At 41.7% G+C, this 25182-nt stretch overlaps 2 protein-coding genes across 6 annotated transcripts; both read right to left on the bottom strand.

Annotated features, from left to right (window-relative positions):
* Nucleotides 1-180: 180 nt before the first annotated feature.
* LOC109869755 (ataxin-2 homolog) lies at nucleotides 181-13327 on the bottom strand. Of its 4 annotated transcripts, none has more exons than XM_031804443.1 (4): nucleotides 9330-9791; nucleotides 7750-7879; nucleotides 5799-6656; nucleotides 181-4319 (listed from the first exon to the last, which is right to left on the bottom strand). In XM_031804443.1, exons 2-4 carry the CDS (start codon nucleotides 7877-7879, stop codon nucleotides 3340-3342), a joined length of 1968 nt encoding a protein of 655 aa, XP_031660303.1. In that variant the 5' UTR covers nucleotides 9330-9791; the 3' UTR covers nucleotides 181-3339. The 4 variants fall into 4 exon arrangements, with proteins under 4 accessions (XP_031660303.1, XP_031660304.1, XP_031660305.1 ...); XM_031804444.1 differs by lacking the exon at nucleotides 9330-9791 and adding an exon at nucleotides 13197-13327 and having other exon boundaries at nucleotides 2655-4319; XM_031804445.1 differs by lacking the exon at nucleotides 9330-9791 and adding an exon at nucleotides 13082-13303 and having other exon boundaries at nucleotides 2655-4319.
* A 3917-nt stretch (nucleotides 13328-17244) lies between these two features.
* LOC109869059 (prostaglandin E synthase 3-like) lies at nucleotides 17245-23751 on the bottom strand. Of its 2 annotated transcripts, XM_020458896.2 has the most exons (8): nucleotides 23570-23751; nucleotides 20120-20233; nucleotides 19921-19990; nucleotides 19700-19798; nucleotides 18700-18837; nucleotides 18514-18570; nucleotides 18286-18313; nucleotides 17245-18111 (listed from the first exon to the last, which is right to left on the bottom strand). In XM_020458896.2, coding segments are annotated over exons 1-8 (528 nt in total). In that variant the 5' UTR covers nucleotides 23572-23751; the 3' UTR covers nucleotides 17245-18091. The 2 variants fall into 2 exon arrangements, 1 of the variants encoding a protein (XP_020314485.1); XR_004205347.1 differs by having other exon boundaries at nucleotides 17711-18111; nucleotides 18514-18837; nucleotides 23570-23735.
* Between the last annotated feature and the right edge of the window lie 1431 nt (nucleotides 23752-25182).

The raw sequence follows: 25182 nt of genomic DNA, 5'->3' as shown, positions 1-25182 counted from the left end.
GTAGGGCCTACATGTACTTGTAGACTACACACAAAAATACAGGTATACTACTTGTACTAAAGAATATGCACGAATTTGAGTGCAATCACAGATCAATGGGGGAAATTACTGCAAATACTTTCCTGTATTGTCTCAAATTTCAAGCAGCTGAAGAACAAACCACGCAAACAACCGGTAGAGTAAGTTTAAATATAATTTTATTGAACATTCTGGCTTGTAAGAAACATTTACACGATTTTGCAGGCATTAGTTTCAAAGCTATATACCAATTAATTTTATATTACAGCCTGATTAATCAGACTAACCCTCATTCAGCTTAATCTGGATTATGTTTTTTAACATCTCATGTGCAGCTCACCTGCCGCAAAACCAATTGCCCTCTGGGACAAATAAAATGTAAACTTGAAGAATGTTTCAATTATAGATACATCATGATATTAGTTTGTACCATTAGGGAAATGGTCTCTCACATCACATGGTTCTTGTGTCGAGGGCGTGCAAATTCAGCAGCTCTGCTACTTTGAAAAAACTCTTACACCGCCACAAATGTTAACCTATTCATTCCCCGTTTCATTGTTATAAAGTCTAACATTTCAAGGTAAAATGTTTACTTAATTACATTTATGTTTTGATGTTGTAATATTGTGGTATACTCTCTCCTACAATACATTTGGCAAATTCTCATATTAAAAACACAGATTCTATGAAAGGAATAGACCTACAGTGGGGCAAAAAAGTATTTAGTCAGCCACCAATTGTGCAAGTTCTCCCACTTAAAAATCTTGCTTGTTTGTAGGTGACCAAATACTTATTTTCCACCACAATTTGCCAATACATTCATTAAAAATCCTACAATGTGATTTTCTGGATTTTTTTCTTCTAATTTTGTCTGTCATAGTTGAAGTGTACCTATGATGAAAATTACAGGCCTCTCTCATCTTTTTAAGTGGGAGAACTTGCACAATTGGTGGCTGACTAAATACTTTTTTTTGCCCCACTGTACCTGCCTTCGACGATTATATAAATTTGAGTGCAATACAATTCATGGGAAGATAACCGTTTGCAGGTGTTTCTATTTATTCATTTCACTTAACATATTGTTAGCTGGTCTACTTTTGAACTCAACAGTCATTCTACACACTTTATCATTGTGCAAAACATCATTGACCTTTTATAAGGACTATCCCAATCCAGCAGCAAAAAAACTGCCCTTTAGGAGAAAGTAAGTTACATAAGACTAAACATATTCTGTAGTCTTCAGATTGCCAGTTTCATTTCATGATAAAATGGGCACATTCAGGAAAAGCATAATAATAATATAAAACACTGTGTTGCTTTCTAAAGAGAAACATAATATTTGTTCCCAAGAACAGGATGTTTGAACAGCTTCCTCATTAAGCCCTTTCATTGAATGGGGCCCCATGTTATCATCTTTATTGTCGAACCCTTTCAACATGATAACCCTTATTTTCTCGCAATTCGTAATAATTTTCCACAGCACAACTGCTTAATTATTCTAATTCAATACCGCAGACAAAGGATGGCTCAAGGACCCAATGGGATGTCCCCTGGAATCATTAAAGCGCAAATGGTGTCTGGTCAGAATGCAGCTACAGGAAGTGATGCTGAGTTGAGAGGGTGTCATTTAATTAATAAACAATAAAAAATACCCAGACAAATGAAATTGTATGTAGTGCCATGTACTACAATATTACATTATAGTAACAGAAACCACATTTCCCCCTTCACACTGGAACTGCACGCAGTAGGCGGTTTATTATATGGACCTGTTCTCATTTTATTGTAATCAATTTGTACAAACTCTATTGACATTGAATGGTTTTTGTACAAACATCATTCTCGGTGGCCATCTTTCAGCCTTTCCTCTTGTAGCAGGTGGTCAGTGATGTCAATCTCTATTATTTCATAAAAAAGAAAATGTCCAACTTTCATACTGAAATAACAGATTATTTTGATAACCAATGATACAATATATCCACAAAAACACAGATTACACCAGGTTATGTAGCCTAGAAATAAGTGTAAGAGGCACTAGCACACACGCAAGCGCTAGTGTATTTATGGCTCCCTCTGGAGCTGGGACGCAGCGCTAATAGCTTTATAGGGAAGGGTGGGTGATATTAAATTAAAGTAAACATGGAGCAGAATTATTATTTTGTACTTTTAACCCCCAATTTTATATCTAAATGGGTAGTTCCAGTCTTTTCCCATTGCTGCAACTCCCGTATGGACTCAGAGGTGAAGGTCGAGAGACATGCGTCCTCCGAAATACGACCCTGCCAAGACGCACTGTTTCTTGACACACTGCTCGCTTAGCCCGGAAGCCAGCCGCATCAATATGTCGGAGGAAACTGGCAACCAAGTCAGCTTGCAGGTGCCCTGCCCATCACAAGGAGTCGCTAGAGCGTGATGGGACAAGGATATTCCGGCCGACCAAACCCTCACCTAACACAATGTTGGGCCAATGGTGCGCCGCCTCATGGGTCTCCCGGTCACGGATGGATCGAATCTGGGTCTGTAGTGACGCAGTGCCTTAGACTGCTGCGCCACTCGGGAGGCCACTAGGATATTTATTTACCAACATCAGTGAGCAGCTGACCAGATGTCTGAAGGTTGAGAAACACCACTTGATGCAGTATTCGTGGTAATTTATTTTGGTAAACAGTGATTAATGAAGTACAGTAGCCATGTCCTCCCATTTCCATTTAAAATGTATGAGAAGTCACAACACTGAAAGCAGTGTCTTTTCAAAAACTTATTTGACATGAAACATGCATAGCCCGTCTTCAAACACTTGCACCATGGGAAACACGAGTCTTAGTTTCTTAGAACGATGTAGACAAAAATATATATTTTCCAGTGTAACTCAACATCATTTGAAGTGCTTAAGCCTGTGATAACTTTACACGTTTGACATACACACCAATAACTACACATTTACCTCATATTTTCTTGACAGTGCAAGTTTAATTTGGTCAATACACAGGTTTACCATGTCATATCCCCCATCACCACACAAGACCCAGGAGTATTATAATGTACTCTGCCACAACTCTAAACAGATGGATAGATTCTTGAAGGTAAAAAACAAAAACAACCAGATGTTTGCCAAACCGAGCTTCAGATTACTCAGTTTAATTTCATTACATTTGACAACTGCTTGTATTCCTTTCCTAGGCTGAGAATGATTACTATACAGTACATCAGATCAAATCATGAACGCTTCCTCGCCGAGAGTGCAACACTGCAAATGGAAGTGGAGACTGAGGATCCGTACATAACCTGCTCGTCGAACATCTCATTACAAAATCATGGGCATTAATATGGAGTTGGTCCCCCCTTTGCAGCTATAACAGCCTCTACTCTTCTGGGAAGGCTTTCTACTAGATGCTGGAACATTGCTGTGGGGACTTGTTTCCATTCAGCCACAAGAGCATTAGTGAGGTCAGGCACTGATGCTGGGCGATTAGGCCTGGCTCTCAGTCGGCGTTCCAATTCATCCCAAAGGTGTTCGATTGGGTTGAGGTCAGGGCTCTGTGCAGGCCAGTCAAGTTCTTCTACACCGAGCTCGACAAACCATTTCTGTATGGACCTCACTTTGTGCACGGGGGCATTGTCATGCTGAAACAGGAAAGGGCCTTCCCCAAACTGTTGCCACAAAGTCGGAAGCACAGAATCGTCTAGAATGTCATTGTATGCTGTATCATTGAGATTTCCCTTCACTGGAAGTAAGGGGCCTAGCCCGAACCATGAAAAACAGCCCCAGACCATTATTCCTCCTCCACCAAACTTTACAGTTGGCACTATGCACTCAGGCAGGTAGCGTTCTCCTGGCATCCGCCAAACCCATATTCGTCCGTCGGACTGCCAGATGGTGAAGCGTGATTCATCACTCCAGAGAACACGTTTCCACTGCTCCAGAGTCCAATGGCGGCGAGCTTTACACCACTCCAGCCGACGCTTGGCATTGCGTATTGTGATCTTAGGCTTGTGTGCAGCTACGGAGACCCTAGGAGGGGTTGCTGCCTTAGCTGAAGGAGGTGTGGAAACCACAGGGGGAGGCACCGACATCGAGTGTGGAGGCTCAGGCAGCGCAGACTCCCTCGCTAAGGTTGTCATTTCATGGTGCTGGGCCATTGGCTGCTTGGAGCGCTGGCAGTAGTCACTGGTGGGCCCCATGGGAGGTCCAGGGGGCTTGGGAGGGTAGCTGTCGCTTTTAGGCAGCCGCTGGGCGACAGACGTCCTCTCCATCCCATTGTAGCCTTTATCCACATCCTTAAACGCTTCACTCATCCGCCCTAGGGAACACAAAACAGTCAGACCATTAGAAATGACAAGAACAAAACACAGCAGCGGCAAGGCAATTCAAAGGAGGGAATCTGAAGAGCAGATGGATCTTTTATAAAACACCTTGTCGACAATCTTATGCATGCCAGCGTTCCACTTCAGTGAGATGACAAATATATTGCCTGTATCAAGGGCCAGGAGTTTTTCGCTATGTATTGTGGTGCACACTAAATTGAGGTGAGCTACACCTGACTACAGTGGTTGAGAATCAGGAAATATGTGAGGTGAGATTTACAACATGATTTCTCTCAGGAGATACAGGCCAGGGTCCAAACCGGGAAACAAGTAAGGTTCTCTGACATGGACAGCTAACTACAGTCAAACAGGAACAATAAATGACCTATAGATAAGCCTACATCTCGAACCACTGCAAGAGGTGACTTTCCTAAACTTTTTGGGACTTGTCCATACTGTAACCTGTGTTAGAAGGAATCCAGTTGACAAATCCTTATTCCTTTCCACAAAAAATGTCATCTCATCAGAAAATGTCTCTTATCAAGCTGAGATGACAGAATATGCAAACACGGTTTCAGTTCTGTCATGGAAACAGTTGACAACCTCTTAAGGATGGGCCCCTTTTTTTCCAATTTTTGCCTAAAATGACATACCCAAATCTAACTGCCTGTAGCTCAGGACCTGAAGAAAGGAAATGCATATTCTTAATACCATTTGAAAGGAGACACTTTGAAGTTTGTGGAAATGTGAAATGAATGTAGGAGAATAACACATTAGAAAACCAACTGTTTTTTTTGTACCATCATCTGTGTAATGCAAGACAAAGGCCATCATTTATTATTCCAGCCCAGGCACATTTAGATTTTGGCCACTAGATGGCAGCAGTGTATGTGCAATGTTTTAAACTGAGCCAATGAACCATTGCATTTCTGTTACATTTTGTGGCAAGACTGCCCAAATGTGCCTAATTGGTTTATTAATAACTTTAAGTTCATAACTGTGCACTCAAAAAATAGCATGGTATTATTTCACTGTAATAGCTACTAAGTTGGACAGTGCAGCTAGATTAACAAGAATGTAAGCTCTGCCAATATCAGATATGTCTATGTCCTGGGAAATGTTCTTGTTACTTACAACTTCATGCTAATCGCATTAGCCTACGTCAGCTCAAAAGTCCCAAGGGGGACCCACCAATCCTGTAGAGGTTTTAAATCTGCTTAGCGAATTCAATTACTGACAGCTGAGACACTGATTAGTAAATTAGCAGATAAGGCCTAATTGAAAGAAAATTAAGTAATTGAAAAATGGCTTTGAAACAGGAAGTTCAAACTCTTGTGATACAGTATCTGTAGAAACAGCGCCATGTATCTAGCGACCACAGAAATATGAAAATGAAACACTTCTTCCGTGCTATAAAATAGAAGGGGTTAGGTTACTCAGAAGACTTGAAACCTGTGTAAATATGTGCATCTCACCTTGCATGACAGCTGGCATCGCTACAGAACCACCATGGGGACTCCTCTCCCTGGTCTGGCTCTGGGGCGATCCACTATCCGCCATTGTAGAGGGTGACATCATGGGGACAGAGGACACCGCCATGGGGAGGGGGCTGCCTGTGCCCCCCCGGCCAATCTGGTGGTGCTGGGGGCTTCCCCGTGGAGGGGTGAAATTCTGGGAGGTAGGGGGCATCATCTGAGCCTGAGGTTGTGGAGCGGGAAGAGGTGGGTGCTGGGGCTGGTGCTGGTAGTAGGGAATCCCGTTGGACACCATGCTGTAGTGCTGAGGTTGCTGCTGCTGCTGGTGGTGGTGGTGGTGTTGCTGTGTCTGTTGGTGAGGGGGTGGTTGTTGACGCTGCTGCTGGTGATGCTGTGAGGGCGCAATCCCAGGGTGCACCTGGCTCTGGTAGGCCCCGTATACGCTGTGCGAGTTATACCCCATTGCCATGGCGGCGCTGCTCTGCTGTTGCCCCGGGTTAACCCTGTTCCAGTACTGGCCCCCTGTAAGAGTCATGTTTGGGGGGGGCACCACGTGAGGCTGACGGGACCCAGGCATGCCCCCGTTCAGTTGGTACTGTCCGTGACCCTGGAAATGCTGCTGGCTCTGTTGCTGCATCACCCCAGTGGGAGGCTGCTTCTGGTGCATGCCATGCCCAGGAGACAAGCTCATGGCTGGGCTGTACTGTGGCTGTCCTCCCCACAGGTAGTCGTAGCCCATGCTACTCTGGTGGTGGTGGTTGCTCATATGAGGGTATGAGGCTGTTGGAGATTGGGAGCCAGGCACACTGGACCCAATTACAGTAGTGCTGCCATTCACATTCATTTCACCGTTCATATCTGCAAAGGTAGGTAGGGACAAGAGTAAGAGAAGACGGGTCAGATAATTCATTTTTCAGAGTGTTCAATTCACACATCATGCATCCTGCACAATCATAAATTCTCTAGAAAATTTGAGGTGTGAGGTTACATGAATTAATTGCTTATACACCAAAGACCTGCTCTAGAGTTAGATACAATATCTTTCTCATTATAAAAGGGGTGAAAAGACTGGGGCAGAGCGATATTCATTTAAATCAGTTATTGATATACACTGAACAACAATGTAAAACGCAACATGCAATAATTTAAACAATTTTACCGAGTTACAGTTCATAGGACATCAGTCAATTAACAAATTCCTTAGGGCCAAATCTAGGGATTTCACATGACTGGGCAGAGGCTCAGGTCGGTGGGCGTGGTCCCACCCACTCGTGAGCCAGGCCCAGCCAATCAGAGTTAGTTTTTCACTACAAAAGGGCTTTTTTACAGACAAAAATACGCCTCAGTTTCATCAGCTGTCCGGTGGGCTGGTCTCAGAAATCCTGCAGGTAAAGAAGCCAGATGTCTAGGTCCTGGGCTGGTGTGGTTACACATGGTCTGCAGTTGTGAGGCCAGTTGGACATACTGCCAAATTCTCTAAAACGACGTTGGAGGCAGCTTATGGTAGAGAAATTAACATTAAATTATCTTGCAACAGCTCTGGTGGACATTCCTGCAGTCAGCATGCCAATTGCTGGCTCCCTCAAAACTTCAGACATCTGTTGCATTGTGTTTTGTTACAAAACTGCACATTTTCGAGTGGCCTTTTATTGTCCCCAGCACAAGGTGCACCTGTGCAATGAACACACTGTTTAACCAGATTCTTGATATTTGCCACACCTGGCAGGTGGATTGATTATATTGGAAAAGGAGAAATGCTGCCTAACAGGCATGTAAACAAAAATAGTGCACAACATTTGAGAGAAATACGATTTTAGTGTGTATGGAACATATCTGGGATATTTTATTACAGCTCATGAAACAAGGGACCAACACTTTACATAGTGTTTATATTTTTGTTCACCATAAAAATAGAGGCAGAGTAACCACAGAAAATTGGGTCTGTACTCACTCTTCTCCTGCTGAGGGAAACTCATGGAGGACCCATTGGTATAGACAGAATCCGCTGAGGAGAGTTTCAGTCCTGAGTTAACAGACACAGAGGAGTGGGTGCCATAGTTGAAATAGTTGTTCGCCTCCATCTGAAAAACAGGTAGCAAAGACAACAAGTCTTGAAGAAAAACAGTAAATATTTAAGGAAAAAATATTTGATCCTGAACATTAAATCAAATTCACAGAAATTCCCTGCAGCTGTCTCATGGTCTATTCTTACAAGCAGAATACACATGCAATGGATGGTTCCCATTAATAAAATACGTGAGCAGTATAAACTAAACAACAAATACTATGTGATTTTTTTAAATAAATAAAATAACTAGCTAGAACCATACACTAAAATGTATTGGTTACAATGCAGGCGCTGGCAAGCCTGAAGATGGCTATGAATGATCAAACGTTGCACTCCCACAACATGTCGCAGTTAGAGCAGCAGATGGGATGCTCTGGCCAGCACACTCATGCAATGAACGCCACGGGTTGATCCACGTTAAAGCACAGCGAACCCGTTTTGACAGCGGGGGAACGACAATATTTTGGTCTGCGAGACATGTTTTCAAGAAATCTAGCTATACATTGAAAAGGGTATATCGTGGTTTTCAACAAGTAGCTACATATTGTACAGAACGTCTGCCTGTTCGTAAACAGAATTAGAAAACAGACAACTTCAGTAGTTATGAATGTATTAGCTAGCTACTGTCAAACAATATAAAATTAGCTTTGCTTGTACATCATGAGAATGGCATTTTTTCTATTATAGAATATTGATGACTGTGGATAGGTTAGGTTGTAGCAACCTCATGATGGGTAAAGGGGACATAAGAGTATCATGTCCTATCATTGTTACGTTGAATTTAGGGAATGGAATATCTCAACAGCGATAGGATTATGCTACTACATGATACTCTTATTTGCCCAATACCCATCATGAGGTTGCTACAACCTAACCTATGAATTATAGTTTACACAGGTCGAGAGAAACATTTTGGACAGACAGTGACACAGTGACACATTCAAACACTTTGCACACTTTTGCCTGCATCTAGCTGATCTAGGGTGTAATCATTAGTCCATCAGTTGCAAACGAAAATTTATATTGGACAAATTCAGGTGTTTATCGCTGTGTCGTTCCATTTGCTTCCGTTTAAGAAACGTTTTTCAACAGAACCGGCGGAATGAATACACGCCTGATCATGTGTAAACACAGCCCATAGTAGCCACATTGTATTCCTATGCGCTCTCCTCCTCTCACATTTTCCCTTCGCTTGTGGACTTCAATGAACAACACTTCAGCTGTACGTGACCAGGCACAAAAAAACATTCCAAGCAACACCATATCTCATAACTGCTACACACAGCCTACATCGTTGTCACCATATTAGCTAAAGTAACGTCAGTCAACATAGCTAATAGAACGAATGCATTACTAAACTCGCTACAATCATGCAGTAACATTACAGTATACAGTCAGTGAGCAGTGTAGCACTTACACCGGCGGGCCCTGGTGGCAATACATTTGTGAAATCAAAAGCTTACCTTGACTTGGAAGAATTCCAGTGTTGGATAGTCATAGCCAGCAAGCTAACATAGCATCTCTCTGTTTGAGAAACGTGTTAGAGTAGGCTGAACTAGCTAGCTGCATTTCCTAGCTAAGTAAGAGAAACTCAAGAAAAAAAATAAGTCTCTTTCTCTCTCCCTTGCTTCTCCTTCATTTTGGAAGAAATGAATTAGTTCAACTATTGTCTTTCTCTCTTCGAGTCAACTACTCACCACATTTTATGCACTGCAGTGCTAGCTAGCTGTGGCTTATGCATTCAGTACTAGAATCATTCACTGATCATTTGATTGGGTGGAGAAAAGAAAGTCCGTTTTTGTTGCAAGAGCTCTAATCACTCGGAGGACATCTTCCGGAAGTTGTCATAATTACTGTGCAAGTCTATGGAAAGGGGGAAAGAACCATAAGCCTCCCCAGAGGAGGACGGAAACTAGCTATTCCATGACGCTACCCTACAGAGTGCTGTTTATGCTACTGTAGACCTTCATTGCAAAACAGAGAAAAACTACTCACAAATCGACAAAGAAGCACTGGCACTAGTGTGGGGCGTCAAGAAATTCCACCCATACCTATATGGCAAGCGTTTCACACTGGTTACAGATCACCAGCCATTGCTTTCCATTTTCAGTCCAAAGAAAGGCATTCCGGCAATGACAGCAGCCAGGTTACAGCGATATGCCCTGTTCCTTGCCAGTCATATGTATGACATTGAGTTTAAGCCGTCATCCCTCCACACAAATGCAGATGGATTATCCAGACTGCCGTGTACAAGAGAAAGACAAAGGAGGGTGGATGCAGTGGACATGTTCCATACCGCTCAGCTTGAGGCCCTACCAGTCACAAGCACAGTTATCAAACAGGAGACAAGGAAAGATGTGACCTTGTCAAAAGTGTACACCTACACCATGTCAGGATGGCCAGCTACTGGCAGAAAGGAGCTGACTCCGTATTTCCAGCGGAGAAACTAAATTACAACGTACCAAGGATGTTTGATGTGGGGAATGAGAGTCATGATACCCCAGAAATGCCAGCATCTAGTCTTGCAGCAACTACATGAAGGTCATGTTGGAATTGTCAAAATGAAGCTGCTCGCAAGGAGCCACTTCTGGTGGCCAGGTCTGGACCAACAGATAGAAAATATGGCAAAGAACTGTAGTGGATGTTTGGAAACCCTTCACATGCCTGCTCCTGTCCCAGTCCACCCATGGGAATGGCCCACAGAGCCATGGCAGAGAATTCATGTGGACTACGCTGGTCCCTTTGAAAAGCACATGTTTCTGGTTATAGTTGATGCCCATTCCAAATGGCCAGAGGTGTTTTGCACTGACTCCTCCACCTCAGCTCAGACGATAGAGTGTCTCAGAACAACGTTTGCACGCTTCGGTTTGCCACTGCAGCTGGTAAGTTACAACGCGCAAGCTTTTGTAAGTGACGAGTTTACAAGATTCATGTCAGTAAATGGAATCAAACACTCAACCTCAGCTCCGTACCACCCTGCCACCAATGGGCTGGCAGAGCGCTTTGTGCAAACCCTAAAGCAAGGACTCCGTGCAGCAAAACGAGACGAAGGGACTTTGCAAACAAAACTGGCCAAGTTCCTGGCCTCCTACCGAAACACCCCACATGCCACGACAAATGAAAGCCCAGCCGCACTGATGTTCGGGAGGCCTCTCCGCACACAGCTGGACATCATGAAGCCAAACAGGCGTAATGAAGTGCTGAACAAACAAGCCAAGATGCTCTCCGGTGGCCGGGAGCGCCATCTCCAAACAGGACAGGAAGTGATGGTGCGAGACTACAGAAGAGGAGGGAAATGGACAAGAGGGACCGTACACACACAAACGGGACCCAGAACTTACCAGGTTCAAGTGAGCCCAGACATAATGTGGCGGCGTCACATTAACCAAATGCATTCCAAGGAAAACAGCACAACAATCGAGAGAGAACAGGCACAGAGAGATCCTGAGAGTGACACACAGGGAACTGTAGAGGACGGTGGGGCAGTAGAGAGACCCCAGGCTGAAAGAAGGGAACGTGTTGATGAAGGTGCTGCTATAGCAGACGCTATAATGGAACAAGCACACACTGAGGATGTTCAGGAGCCTCCAGACAATCTGAGGCGCTACCCAGAACGAAGGCACCGTCCACCAGACAGACTAGACTTATAAACAAACAAACAAAAACTAACTGTTCAAGTTCAAATTAAAACATGCAAAATAACTACAACAAGTTCTGGGAAATGTTTCAGTTGTGGTTTGGTAAAAGTAACTCATTGTATAAGAGAAGGAATGTTATGTTCTGTTAATTACTGATGTCCCCTTTAAGGCGGGAGCACCCTTGGTCATGCGCAGTGTTGTTCTATGTTATTCTGGTACTAACTAGTTTGAGGAAATGTGAAGCTCCAGTTCAATTACTTGTATTCAGAGTCTTTCTTATTACATAAATAAGTACTAAGTGTTAAGACACTACAGTTTTAATGAATTATTTGGTGACGTGAATATATTTAGTATAGTTTTATCAAACAAAAAATTTAAAAACTTTACAAATGTTTTAAAATTTTTATGAAATTCACTGAGGAGGATGGTCCTCCTTCATCCTAATGTTTAACTGCGTTTTTCAACATCCATCCCACGATAAACGCATATTAGCATGAAGCAGCGAACATTAGCTAGTTGAAAACATTGGTTTCATTAAGCTATGCTAGCTCGCCACAAATATTAACCATGTCACAAATATATTAAAATTGCAATTTGAAAACAGACAACTTCCGTAGTTAATCATTTATTAGCTAATTTCTAACGACAGAAAATTAGATTCGGTTGTCATTGCTTACTAGCAAGGCTTTCTGCTACACGTGACCATGCGCTGTTGCTGATATCGCCCCTCTGCATAGACCTGAGTCTCTCATCCAATACTCAACTTGTCAGCAAACTAGCTATAGCAGTCTTTCATGATAGCGAGCTAATGTAACCATGACACGTTATTTAACTTGTCACATTGAAGTTGGTTGTTTGCTAGCTAAAAGATCCCGCTATCCAGTTGCTTATCAAAACTGTCCATAACGAAAACAAAAAAGGGCTTGTGTAATTTAATTAAAAGGTGGAACAAGCAGTTGCATAGCTAAACATGTTTAGTTTTGTTATTGTCCATTTCTTGACTAGCTAGCTAAATTAGCTTTCATTCAAAACTCGCCACCCAATGGTTAACTTCATTTCCAACAAACGTTAGGCCTATCTAGCGTTATCTAGTTAGCATCTGATTTGATATCTTTCTAACGTTACTGTACACTGCAACAAAAAACAATCCAACAAGGAGTTCGTTAGTGAGATGTAACTAAATTTAACACAATCGGGTTAAAATTATTTAAGTTGCTCATAGTTTCAACATATCATTCGACACCTATAGGCCCTTATAAGATCATGCTAAATTAAAGGTTATTGACAATAATCAACAGAAGTTCACTACAACGCAGTGTAAAACTAATTTATAATACAGCAGGTCTGTACTCTTTAAACTTTTGCGATGATAGCTAGTTAATGAAACACATGGAGAGTAACAACATCAGTCGTCCTGGAGTATCGTTTAAGTTTCTGAACATTTTGAATGTGTCTTTTGTTAGTTAGCTAATAAACGCACATTGTTTTCGCTTTATTCGCCTGAGATATTGTGAGACCGCATCATCCTCCCTCACACACACATCAAAAGTTTGACAGAAAATGTAATTGAAACGGACCAAACTTGTAATCCTTGGATTTCAAAGACACTGATGTCTTTGATCTTCCGAGTGAACAAATATGGTTGAAGTAGGTACAGGCTATGTAAATAAAACAGGTACAGTATTCGCTAACCTTTGGGTTTCAAATGAGCAAACATGGCTGGTGTTTGAGCGCAGCCATGATCACAGAAGATAAATACATCGAGCCGAAAGAAGAAGTGAATGGGTGAACCGACGGATGAATGAAGATAGTTCACTCAGGCCGTTTACTATTGAAAATAATGATCAGTTCCGGTCAACTTAACGGGGTGGGTCTCCCATAAACACCAATGCAATAGCAGTTGTGTCTGGTCTACTTAGTTCATTGACTGTCATTTGACAACAAAAAAAACAGCGAGTGGGTTGTCTCGCTTCCTCTTCCGTCTCTGGAGTTTACACACTGCGGGCAGCCAGGAGAGCTCTGGGTCCAAAGCACCGGAACAGTCCATATTAGGAGAATTGTCATCTGAAGTAGGCAACGATACAAAACCTAGATTGCTGATACGATGTAAATCAAATCAAATTGTATTGCTCACATACGGGTTTTGCAGATGTTATTGTGGGTGTAGCGAAATACTTGTGTTTCTAGCTCTAACAGTGTAGCAATATCTTACAAGTAATATCTAACAATTTCACAGCAATTCACACAATACACACAAATCTAAAGTATAGGAACGGAATTAAGAATATATAAATATTTGGATGAGCAATGTCGGAGCGGCATAGACTAAAATACAGTAGAATAGAATACAGTAAAAACATTATTAAAGTGACTAGTGTTCCATTATTAAAGTGTCCAGTGATTTCAAGTCTATGTATATAGGGCAGCAGCCTCTGAATGTGCTAGGGATTGCTATTTAACAGTCTGATGGCATTGAGATATAAGCTGTTTTTCAGTCTCTCGGTCCCAGATTGATGCAGCTGTCCTGACCTCGCCTTCTGGATGATAGCATGGTGAGCAGGCAGTGGCTGGTGTGGTTGAATTGGCCATCAAAAGACTTTGTAGCCACCGGTCAGCCATATTGGCACTCTCCAGTTGGAGCAGTCTTCCATAAGAATTAATAAAATTATACAGGACAAAATTCTACATTACCAGTCCAAAGTTTGGACACACCTACATTTTTTTTAAATACAATTTTCTACATTGTAGAACAATAGGGAAGACATCAAACTATAAAATAGCACATGTGGAATCATGTAGTAACCAAAAAAGTGTTACACAAATATATTTTATACTTTAATCTTTTATACTTTATTATTCAAAGTAGCCACAATTTGCCTTGATGACAGCTTTGTACACTCTTGGCATTCTCTCAACGAGTTTCACCTGGAATGCTTTTCCAACAGTTGAAGGAGTTCCTACATAAGCTGAGCACTTGTTGGCTGCTTTTTCTTCACTCTGTGGTCCAACTCATCCCAAACTATCTCAATTGGGTTGAGGTCAGGTGATTGTGGAGGCCAGGTCATCTGATGCAGCACTCCATCACTCTCATTCTTGGTCAAATAGCCCTTACACAGCCTGGAGGTGTGTTGGGTCATTGTCTAGTTGAAAAACAAATGATAGTCCCACTAAGCGCATACCAGATGGCATGGCGTATCGCTGCAGAATGCTGTGATACACATGCTGATTATGTGTGCTTTGAATTCTAAATAAATCACAGTGTCACCAGCAAAGCACCCCCACACCATCACACCTCCTCCTCCATGCTTCACAGTGGGAACCCCACATGCAGAGATCATCCGTTCATCTACTCTGTCTAACAAAGACACAGCGATTGGAACCATAAAAAATCTAATTTGGACTCATAAGACCAAAGGACAGATTTCCACCAGTCTAATGTCCATTGCTCGTGTTTCTTGGCCCAAGCAAGTCTCTTCTTCTTTTTGGTGTCCAAAAAGCAATTTGACCATGAAGGTCTGATTCACAGTCTCCTCTGAACAGTTGAGGTTGAGATGTGTCTGTTACTTGAACTGTGTGAAGCATTTATTTGGGCTGTAATCTGAGGTACAGTTAACTCTAATTATTTTATCTTCTGCAGCAGAGGTAACTCAGGGTGTTCTTTTCCTGTGGCAGTCCTCATGAGAGCCAGTTTCATCATAGCGCTTCATGGTTTTTGCGACTGCACTTGAAGAAACTTTCAAAGTTCTTGAAATATTCTGGATTGACTGACCTTCATGACTTAAAGTAATGGACTGTTGTTTCTCTTTGCTTATTTGAGCTGTTCTTGCAATAATAGGGACTTTGGTCTTTTACCAAATAGGGCTATCTTCTGTATACCACCCTTACCATGTCACAACACAACAGGTTGGGTCAAACGCATAAAGATGGAAATAAAGTTTAACAAGGCACACGTTAATTGAAATGCATTCCAGATGACTACCTCATGAAGCTGGTTGAGGAAATGCCAAGAGTGTGCAAGGGTGGCTACTTTGAAGGATCTCAAATTTAAAACATTTCATAGTCTGACTATGAGAAACAATATTCTCTGGTCTTATGAAACCAAGATTGAACTCTTTGGCCTGAATGCCAAGCGTCACATCTGGAGGAAACCTGGCACCATACGGTGAAGCATGGTGGTGGCAGCATCATGTTGTGGGGATGTTTTTCAGCGGCAGGGACTGGAAAACTAGTCAGGAAAAGAAATGAGAGATCCTGGATGAAAACCTGCTGCAGGGCGCTCAGGACCTTAGACTGGGGAGAAGGTTCACCTTCCAACAAGACAACAACCCTAAGCACACAGCCAAGACAATGCATGAGTGGCTTCTGGACAAGTCCCTGAATGTCCTTGAGTAGCCCAGCCAGAGTCCAGACTTGAAAATAGCTATGCAGCGAAGCTCCCCATCCAACCTGACAGAGCTTGAGAGGATCTGCAGAGAATAATGGGAGAAACTCCCCAAATACAGGTGTGCCAAGCTTGTAACATCCTAACCAATTAGACTCGATGCTGTAATCACTACCAAAGGTTCTTCAACAAAGTACTGAGTAAAGGGTCTGAATACTTATGTAATTGTGATAATTCAGTTCTTTATTTTTTTGTAAAAAAGCAAACATTTCAAAAAACCCATTTCTGCTTTGTCATTATGGGGTATTGTGTGTAGATTGATGAGGGGAGAAAAAAACAATCTCTTGGAATCATTAGAGCGCAAAAGGTGTCTGGTCAGAATGCTGCTACAGAAAGTGATGCTGAGATAGTGCGGAGTTGGGAGGGTGATGTTGGGAGGGTGATGTTTAATTCATAAACATAAAAAATTGCATGTTGTGCCATGTACGACATTAACAATATTCCATTATAGTGACAGAAACTACTTTTCCCACAGTATACTATTATATGGCCCTGTTCAAATGTTACTGTAATCAATTAGGCATATGATTGTACATTAACTACATTGAATGTTTTTGTACAAACAGTTTGTTGGCTATATTTTAGCCTTCCCTATGTCCTATGGTAGCAGGTGGTCATCTGCATCTCGGTCAGTGATGTCATTCTCTCTATTTCACAAGAACATTTCCAACTTTTCATACTGAAAGAACCTATTTTGATAACCAACGGTACAATATATACTCAAACGTTGATTAGACCAGGTTATGTAGCCTATAAATAAAAGTAAAGGGAACTAGCGCACACGCAAGCGCTGGTGTATGTACAACCCCCTCTGGTGCTGGGGCGCAGAGCATTCATTTTAGGGAAGGGGTAGGTGAGTGATAAAGGATCCACCCCCTTTTTAAAATTCTCTCCTAAAATGGCATACCCAAATCTAAATTGGAGCAGAATTATTTCTAGGATATTTACCTACAGTGAGAAGCTTATCAGATGTCTGATGGTTGAGGAACACCTCTATGCAGTATTCCTGGTCATTTGTTTTGGTAAACAGTGATTAATGAAGTAGAGTAGCCATGTCCTCCCATTTGAAATGTATGAGAAGTCACAACACTGAAAGCAGTGTCTTTTCAAAAACTTTTGACATGAAACATGCATAGCCCGTCTTCAAACACTTGCACCATGGGAAACACGAGTCTTAGTTTCTTAGAACGATGTAGACAAAAATATATATTTTCCAGTGTAACTCAACATCATTTGAAGTGCTTAAGCCTGTGATAACTTTACACGTTTGACATACACACCAATAACTACACATTTACCTCATATTTTCTTGACAGTGCAAGTTTAATTTGGTCAATACACAGGTTTACCATGTCATATCCCCCATCACCATACAAGACCCAGGAGTATTATAATGTACTCTGCCACAACTCTAAACAGATGGATAGATTCTTGAAGGTAAAAAACAAAAACAACCAGATGTTGGCCAAACCGAGCTTCAAGCCTTTTTCATTTTGCCTTCATGTGATCTGCTTTTAGATAATATCAATATGGAATTAGTAAAAAATTTAACTGGTACCATAAAATTTATATCCGAGAACAACATTTAGACAGAATTTCAGAACATTCAAATCTTATGGGGGAAACATGTAAGTTTAAAGGCTACGGTACTGAAACTTTGAACTGTTTCTCTGATCACTATCTATATGCCACAGGAGGGGGCTCACAAGAGGGAACCAAACAGAAATTGTAACCTGATCAACTAACTTCAAACACAGATCCATGAGGCGGGGGGTGTAAAACATTTGTCCGTTTAATTACACTTCATAACATTAGTCAACTGCTCATAAATGTCTTCACATGTATTGTTTTCCAGGTTGAGGATGATTACTATACAGTACTTCAGAACAAATCATGAATGCTTACTTGTAACAATTAATAGTAAAACAGGATATGCCAAGAGTGCAGCACTGCAAATGGAAGTGGAGACTGCTTCTCCGTACAACACTATAGACATTAACCTTCAGTGGACTGATTGGAAAAGAGCTCTGGATTTAAATATGGCTACTGACTCATGTACAGTGTTTTTACCCACTGCCTTCTATTTCAAGATAGTCTTGATGATTCCTCCTGCCTTCTATCCCGACTTCTTGGATTTTGAGGCCTTTTATTCCAAATCAGGCATTTCTGAAAATAAAACCAACAGTTAAAAAGAATGTAAAGTAAACAAATGGCCCCATGGTCAAAAAAATATACTTCTCATGGCACATTTTGCATCATTACATTTTCAGGGTTAAGGGATGTCGGTGTATAAAATTTCATTCGAAAGCTCAGTATCTGGTCAGAAAACATTTCGCTTACTTTCATCGTCACTATCTGCAGACTCGTCCTAAACAGGAATAGAAAAAAAAGCATGCAATCAAGCAGAATGTTTTGCAAGTGCATATTGTGTCGCACACATTCTGAAGAGACACTGATCCTTCATTAGCAAACCCATACACAAGAGGGACACGACTAGAGTGAGACATGTTTTTGTATTAAGCCAAGTGATACCGAGGGAAAGAAGGAACTCCACAGAAAATCTCTTACATCATCAACATCATCTAGATCAGGTAGGCAGTCTTCCCCTCCCATGTTGTTCATCATCTGCAATCAGAATCACACAGAACAGCCGGAGACAAATATCACCATGTTGGCATATATTACTTGTACAATCTTTGCCCAACCTTTCATACAGCATTCAAGTGCAAGTTCAGTTTGCCCTAGGGCCCTTACTTTAGCCATCGCTTCTTGTGTGTTGAATGCCATATCCCCGTCTCCCCCCTCTTGGAAATTATCGAAGTTGCCTAGTTCCTCGTCTGAGTCACCCTCCCAGTCCTTCCAGTTGTTAAAGTCGACGCTGAGCCAAGTTAACTGTTGAGGAATATCTTATATGACAAAAAGGCATTGCAGATGCTCGTTTGGAGGATGTCATCTTCCAGGCTCGTTACATGCATTTAGAGTTCAGTGTTCCAAAATCAATTATGCACCAAATACAGAAAATGTGCATTTAAATTAACTATATAGATATATTAGTTAAATATATAGATAACTAATAACTATATACGAAAGTATGTGGACACCTCTTCAAATTAGTAGATTTGGCTATTTCAGCCACACCTGTTCCTGACAGGTGTATGAAATCAAGCACACATCCATGCAATCTCCATAAAACATTGGCAGTAGAATGGCCTTAATGAAAAGCAACAGCAGCACAAGAACTGTTGGGAGCTTCATGAAATGTTCAATATTCTCAATATGCTCATTACTCTCAAATTTTGTGCACAAATTTGTTTCCATCCCTGTCAGGGAGCAGTTCTCCTGGAACTCTGTAGTGAGTATTACAACTAAGAAAAGAATTATTGTACATGCTTCAACACTCGCCAGTCCTGTTCTCTGAGCTTGGTGCCGAAAACTTCCTTGACATTTCCGCTTCACAAAAATATCACTTAAAGTTGACTGGGGCAGCTCTAGCAGGGAAGACATTTGAACAACTGACTTGCTGGAAAGGTGGCATTCCATGACGGTGCCATGTTGAAAGTCACTGAGCTCTTCAGCACTGGCCATTCTACTTCCAATGTTTGTCTACGGAGATCGGATGGCGGTGTTCTCAATTGTATACATCCGCCAGCAACGGGTGTGGCTGAAATAGCCAAATCCCCTAATTTGAAAGGGTGTTAAGATACTTTGGCCATTTAGTGTATATATTATGGAAAAAATATTATACACCACTAACCTTAGCCTTCTCTTTCGTTAGCCTAGGCCACGCTTTCCCAGGTTCAGCTTTTCTTAAACAGCACAACACTGACCGATCTGTGCGTTTGTGTATGGATTCCTGTGTGTACAAGAGAGATACATGAACACTTTCATGCTGCAAAACTAAGTCCCCTTAGTTATATCTTGTCAGATGCTATCTGCATCTTGTCCTGAAGACAGGAAGACAATGAAGTTACTCACATTTTGATCAATGCCTTCGAAAAGGTCTACTTCGTTCTCATGTTTGACTTGATCAGTTCCTCCAAGACAACTGGTAAAGGGAGGGGTGAAAGGAAATTCAGCATAAACGTGACAAACTGAATTAGAGGAATTATCAAATGCCTAGAGCAGTTAGCCAAACTTCTCCTTTAAACCTCCACTGACAGAAGTTATAACTCACCTGAAAACAAACTTTGCTTCCTCGAAATTGATCTTGACATCCTTGCTGTCCGCTACGCAGAACTCGATGTAGACGGAGTCCCGCCTGTCATACCACTTAGCAGTCGCCGGATGCCTGGGAACACAGATGAAGAAACTCAATGAATGACATCTGCAACGTTGTCCCCACAGTTAAGGTTAGCCGCTTACCCAATCAAAAGCCCTGGATTAACACAGGTTGGCGCTAAACTAGAGGATAGGGGACCCTGAGTCTAGGGCTGAGAACAGGAACAAGTTCAAGAAGTCCCGCTATGACCTCCGCAGTCATTAAACGAGCTAAAGGACAATATAGGAATAAGGTGGCATTATAATACACAGGCTCCGCCACTCGCCGCACGTGGCAGTGGCTACATCCATTGCGAATTACAAAAGACCCAGCGGTGATCTGCCCAGATACCTTTCTACCAGACAAACTCAATGGATTTTATGAACGCTTTGACCATAACATCCTTCCGAGTGTGAGGGCCGTCACTGACCCAGAAGATTGGGTGATCTCGCTCTCAGAGGCCGACATACGTAAAGTCTTTAATCAGATCAATACCCACAAGGCCCGATGGTATGGCACACATCAACTCCATCATCCCCGAAATACTATACTCACTCCAATTTGCATACCGCCCCAACAGATCCATAGATGACAACCTCAATTGCACTCCACACTTCCCTCACCCACCTAGATAAGAGGAATACCAATGTGAGAATGCTGTTCATTGACTACAGCTCAGCATTCAACACCATTGTCCCCTCCAAGCTCAGAACCCTGGGATTGATCATCTCCCTCTGCAACTGAATCCTGGACTTCCTGGCACCACTCTACATCGACAGGGCTGCAGTGGAGCGGATCAAGAGATTCAAGTTCTTTTGTGTCCAAATCACAAAAAACTCAACGGTCCACACACATGCACAGTCGTGAAGGTGCGACAGCACCTCTTCCCCACCAGGAGGTTGAAAAGGTTTGGCATGAACCCTCAAAAAGCTGTACAGCTGTACCATTGAGAGCATCTTGACTGGCTGCATCACTGCTTGGTATGGCATTTATTATTTAACTAGGCAAGTCAGTTAAGAACAAATTCTTATTTACAATGACAACCTACCAAAAGGCAAAAGACCTCCTGCGGAGACGGGGGATTAAAAGAAAATATTTAAAAAAATAAATAGGACAAAACACACATCACAACAAGAGAACAACACTACATAAAGATAGACTTAAGACAAGGCAGCAACACACAACACAGCATGGTAGCACAAAATATGTTACAAACAGCAATATCATTGCTCTCCATCACATGGCGCTACAGATGGTGGTGCGGACAGCCCATTACATCACTGGGGCCGACATCCAGGACCTGTATATCAGGCGGTGTGAAAGGCCTGGGAAAAAAAAGTTAAAATCCCAAGCCATATACTTCTCTCTTCTTCCGCACAGCAAGCAGTACTGGTGCATTAAGTCTGACCAACAGGCTATTGACCAGCTATTATCCCCATGCGGCGGCAGTTAGCCTAGTGGTTAGAACGCTGGGCCAGTAACCGAAAGGTTGCTAGATCAAAACCCTGAGCGGACAATGTAAAAATATGTCGTTCTGCCCCTAAACAAGGCAGTTTTTTGTAAATAAATATTTTTTTGTAAATAAGGAGTTGTTCTTAACTGACTTGCCTAGTTAAATAAAATGTTTTAAAAAAAGACAAGACTGCTAAATAGGTACACAGACTGAGTTGACCTTTGTATTTTATTCTCTATGCACACTCACAGGGCCCTAAACACTAGGCACTCCAACACACTCCATAATTTGATCATGCACATTTATACTGACTCTACACACAATCATATACACTGCTGCTACTCTGTTTATCATATATTGTGATGCCTACTCACCTACCCCTATCCATATCTACCTCTCAGATTCAAAGTGTTTAATAGTCACATGTACAGGCACGATTATAGGATACAGTGACAATCTTAGGCTTCAAGCTCCAACATGCTGGACTAAGTGAAATAAAATAACAGGCTAATAAAAAACCATATCCCTGCCCATTGTAAATATGGTACTGGAACTGACCCTGTATATAGTATGCTTGCTTACTTTATCATGTTTTTGTTCTACCCTTTCATTTTTAGTATTATATTGTTATTTATTACTGCATTGTTGAGGTCATAGATAGAGACATTAACTTGAAACGTGCAAACTCAACTGATAAAAAAAACATGACATGTTTTTGAAATTAGCTACTTCCTGCTTTAGTGTTCTCATGTGATGCTGTAGTGAAAAATAGCCCCAATGCATCAATGAATGATCAAGATTTGATTAAGGCCTGACTGACTAAATAGTGATCTGGATAGCTAAAGTTACACATTCCTTCCATATTCTTGTTCAAAGTCAAAAGTAAGCATTGTAGGCTATCAATGACATGGGCTAAACCAGAGCTTTGAGACGACTTTTGCCCTCACTGCCTAAGATAAATCACATTTATCTTACCATACTGACAATTGATGTTAAATGCACTTCACTACTTTACGACATCCATTAATGAGCATTATGCATCATTGGCTAGTTAGCCATCTCTCTTGGCTTCCTTACAGTTAGCAGCCGGATGACCAACCTTTCATTTTGTTGAGATTAACTGGACATTATCTATGTGCATAGTATGTATGTAAACATTTTGTTAATTTAAACTGTCAGTCATTCATCATTAGAATACAACTAAAGTTACTTATAACCAGAGCACTTCGCTAACTAGTGTGTGAAGGTTACTAACATGTCATGATTGGATTCAGTTCAAATGTGGGAAACAACCATGGGGATCGATCAACATGCTAATATAATAGTTAATTAATCCGCTGTGTTAGGTAACTAGCAAATATATTTTATAGCTAACGGGGGGGAAATGGAATGCACACCACATGCCATGCGGTACACTTGACCACTACCTAGCCAACTTCCATCATTAGCTAACTAACGTTAGATAACTAGCGTCTATTTGGCTAGCAGGGGAATTTAGCCCATGACTGAACAATGTGAGCATAGAAAGAAACCTCGTTATATTCAGTTTGGTTTAACAGTTTCTAAATCAGATTAACGTTAGTAGCTAGTTCAATCCTTGCCGTTAGTTACTAGTACTAGATTTTTTTTTTTACATTTATTTTCTAACGTTACTAGCTAGTTAGTTAGCAAATCAACTGACCGACATTCGCAAGATTATATTCAATGACTTGCATTTAAATGAGCTAGCTTGGTAGCCAACAGATACCTAACAAGGCCCATCGTCGCTAGGCGTCCCTCCCGCCTTTCGTAAAAGCATGTTGGTATGCTAGGTAGCTAACTTGCCATAACCTTAACGAAACCAACGACGTTAGCTAGCTAGTGGCGCTAACGTGCTCTTGCGGACTACATTTTACAGAAGATCACAAACTTACATGTCTTGTTGTAGATGATAGCTTTCTCCTTGGGGATACAAAATGAATTTACAATACTGTCCTTATGGGGATTTCGTTTCAATGGGCTGTACAAAAAAATGTGCTATCTCCATACACTGCAAAGCCACCGTTTCTATGAGTCGCGGACTGTGTGTCTTCTTTTTCTGTGGATTTTATATCTCGGTTGGCAACCAACTTTAAGGTGCATTACCGCCACCAACTGGACTGGAGTGTGGACCAGAGACAGTGAAGGTCTAAATCCTACCAAATAATATCGTCTCCCTAAGGAAACGAATTACATAATTAAATACTACATCCCCTGAAAAGGTCTTCAGCAGTTCATTTAATCATGTCTCTTCAACCCCATTACTCCTCAAATCTAATAACAATTGCTTCCTTTCTCTCACATATTTCTGGCACTGAAATAGAATGATGTTCCACTGTCTCCATCTCCTCCTGAATATGATCATACCTCCCAGTCGATGTTTCCCCACCACTTTCAATGTACTATTTAGCCCTGTGGGTGCCAGTCTCAGCCTGTAGACCTCCCTGCCCCCACCCTCTCCTGGATCTTATACAGGGGTCTTCCCTTACTATCACTGTTCCACAACTCTTGCCACTCATTTTTAACCACTGTTCTTATTAATCCCTTGACTTCTGCTTTACTGATTGATAATTCCATCTCAACATTAGGACGTTTAAGAGCCTGCTTGGTAATAATATCCACTTCCTCATTCCCCTCTACTCCCACATGAGCTGGTACCCAGAGGAACGTCACAAATACCGCCATCTGTTTCACCCTATACAAACACTGCAAAATCTCATACAATACATCCTGTCTGCTCTAAGATATACATGAATTTAAGCTCATCAGTGCTGCACAGGAGTCAGAGCAGATGACTACCCTGTCTGGCCTCACCTCCTCCACCCACTCTGCAGCCAATAGTATGGCCATCAACTCCAATGTGTAAACAGATAAATCATCCATTGCTCTTTGTCACTGCCATCTTAAACTCAGGAACACTAAAAGTTGCTCCTGTCTTCCCTGTTTTAGGGTCCGTAGATCCATCTGTGAATATGTTCAAGAAAGCATAGTGTTCTTAAATGTTCACTTACAACTGAATCTACTCCTTCCTCAACATCTCTTACCCTCTCAAGCAACCCTAGATCTATCACTGGTTGAGGAAGACATCAAGGTGGGATAGCAAGAAGAACCTCTGGTATTGCGACTTCTTCTTCGATGAGGTTTAACGGCAGTTGGCATTCAATAAATGTTGCATTACCGCCACCTACTACACTGGAGTATTACACCTTTATACTTTGCTTAATTTAAAAATAAACTCTAATATCCAACTACACTCACAATTACAAATACCATACTCCACTATTTAAATCTATTTAGTCCTAATTCAGGCCAACAGCCTGAAAGAATGGGACAACACCACTTAACACACCCTGTAACTCTGACATCAAATCTTGCACACACAAAATACCTCTCTGCAGCTGGTACCACAACCTTTATTTCTGTGACTTATGTTCCATCCCTGCAGTACAGTTGATAACCATTGCTATAAATGCCAAAAATCCAATCTTGCTGGAACATATATCACTTG

This window comes from Oncorhynchus kisutch, linkage group LG24 (genome assembly GCF_002021735.2).
Source record: "Oncorhynchus kisutch isolate 150728-3 linkage group LG24, Okis_V2, whole genome shotgun sequence".
In the NCBI taxonomy this organism is placed as follows: Eukaryota; Metazoa; Chordata; class Actinopteri; order Salmoniformes; family Salmonidae; genus Oncorhynchus; species Oncorhynchus kisutch.
This window is presented reverse-complemented; position numbering and strand designations above follow the sequence as displayed.

Coding starts and splice junctions, on each gene's coding strand:
- LOC109869755 (XM_031804444.1), bottom strand. CDS start 7,879: ATGGAGGCGAACAACTATTTCAACTATGGCACCCACTCCTCTGTGTCT. Junction 6,657..7,749: donor TTTCCCTCAGCAGGAGAAGA/GTGAGTACAGAC, acceptor CTACCTTTGCAG/ATATGAACGGTGAAATGAAT. Junction 4,320..5,798: donor GATGCCAGCTGTCATGCAAG/GTGAGATGCACA, acceptor TGTGTTCCCTAG/GGCGGATGAGTGAAGCGTTT.
- LOC109869059 (XM_020458896.2), bottom strand. Junction 19,799..19,920: donor TCGAAGGCATTGATCAAAAT/GTGAGTAACTTC, acceptor TTGTACACACAG/GAATCCATACACAAACGCAC. Junction 18,112..18,285: donor TGCAGATAGTGACGATGAAA/GTAAGCGAAATG, acceptor TTTTATTTTCAG/AAATGCCTGATTTGGAATAA.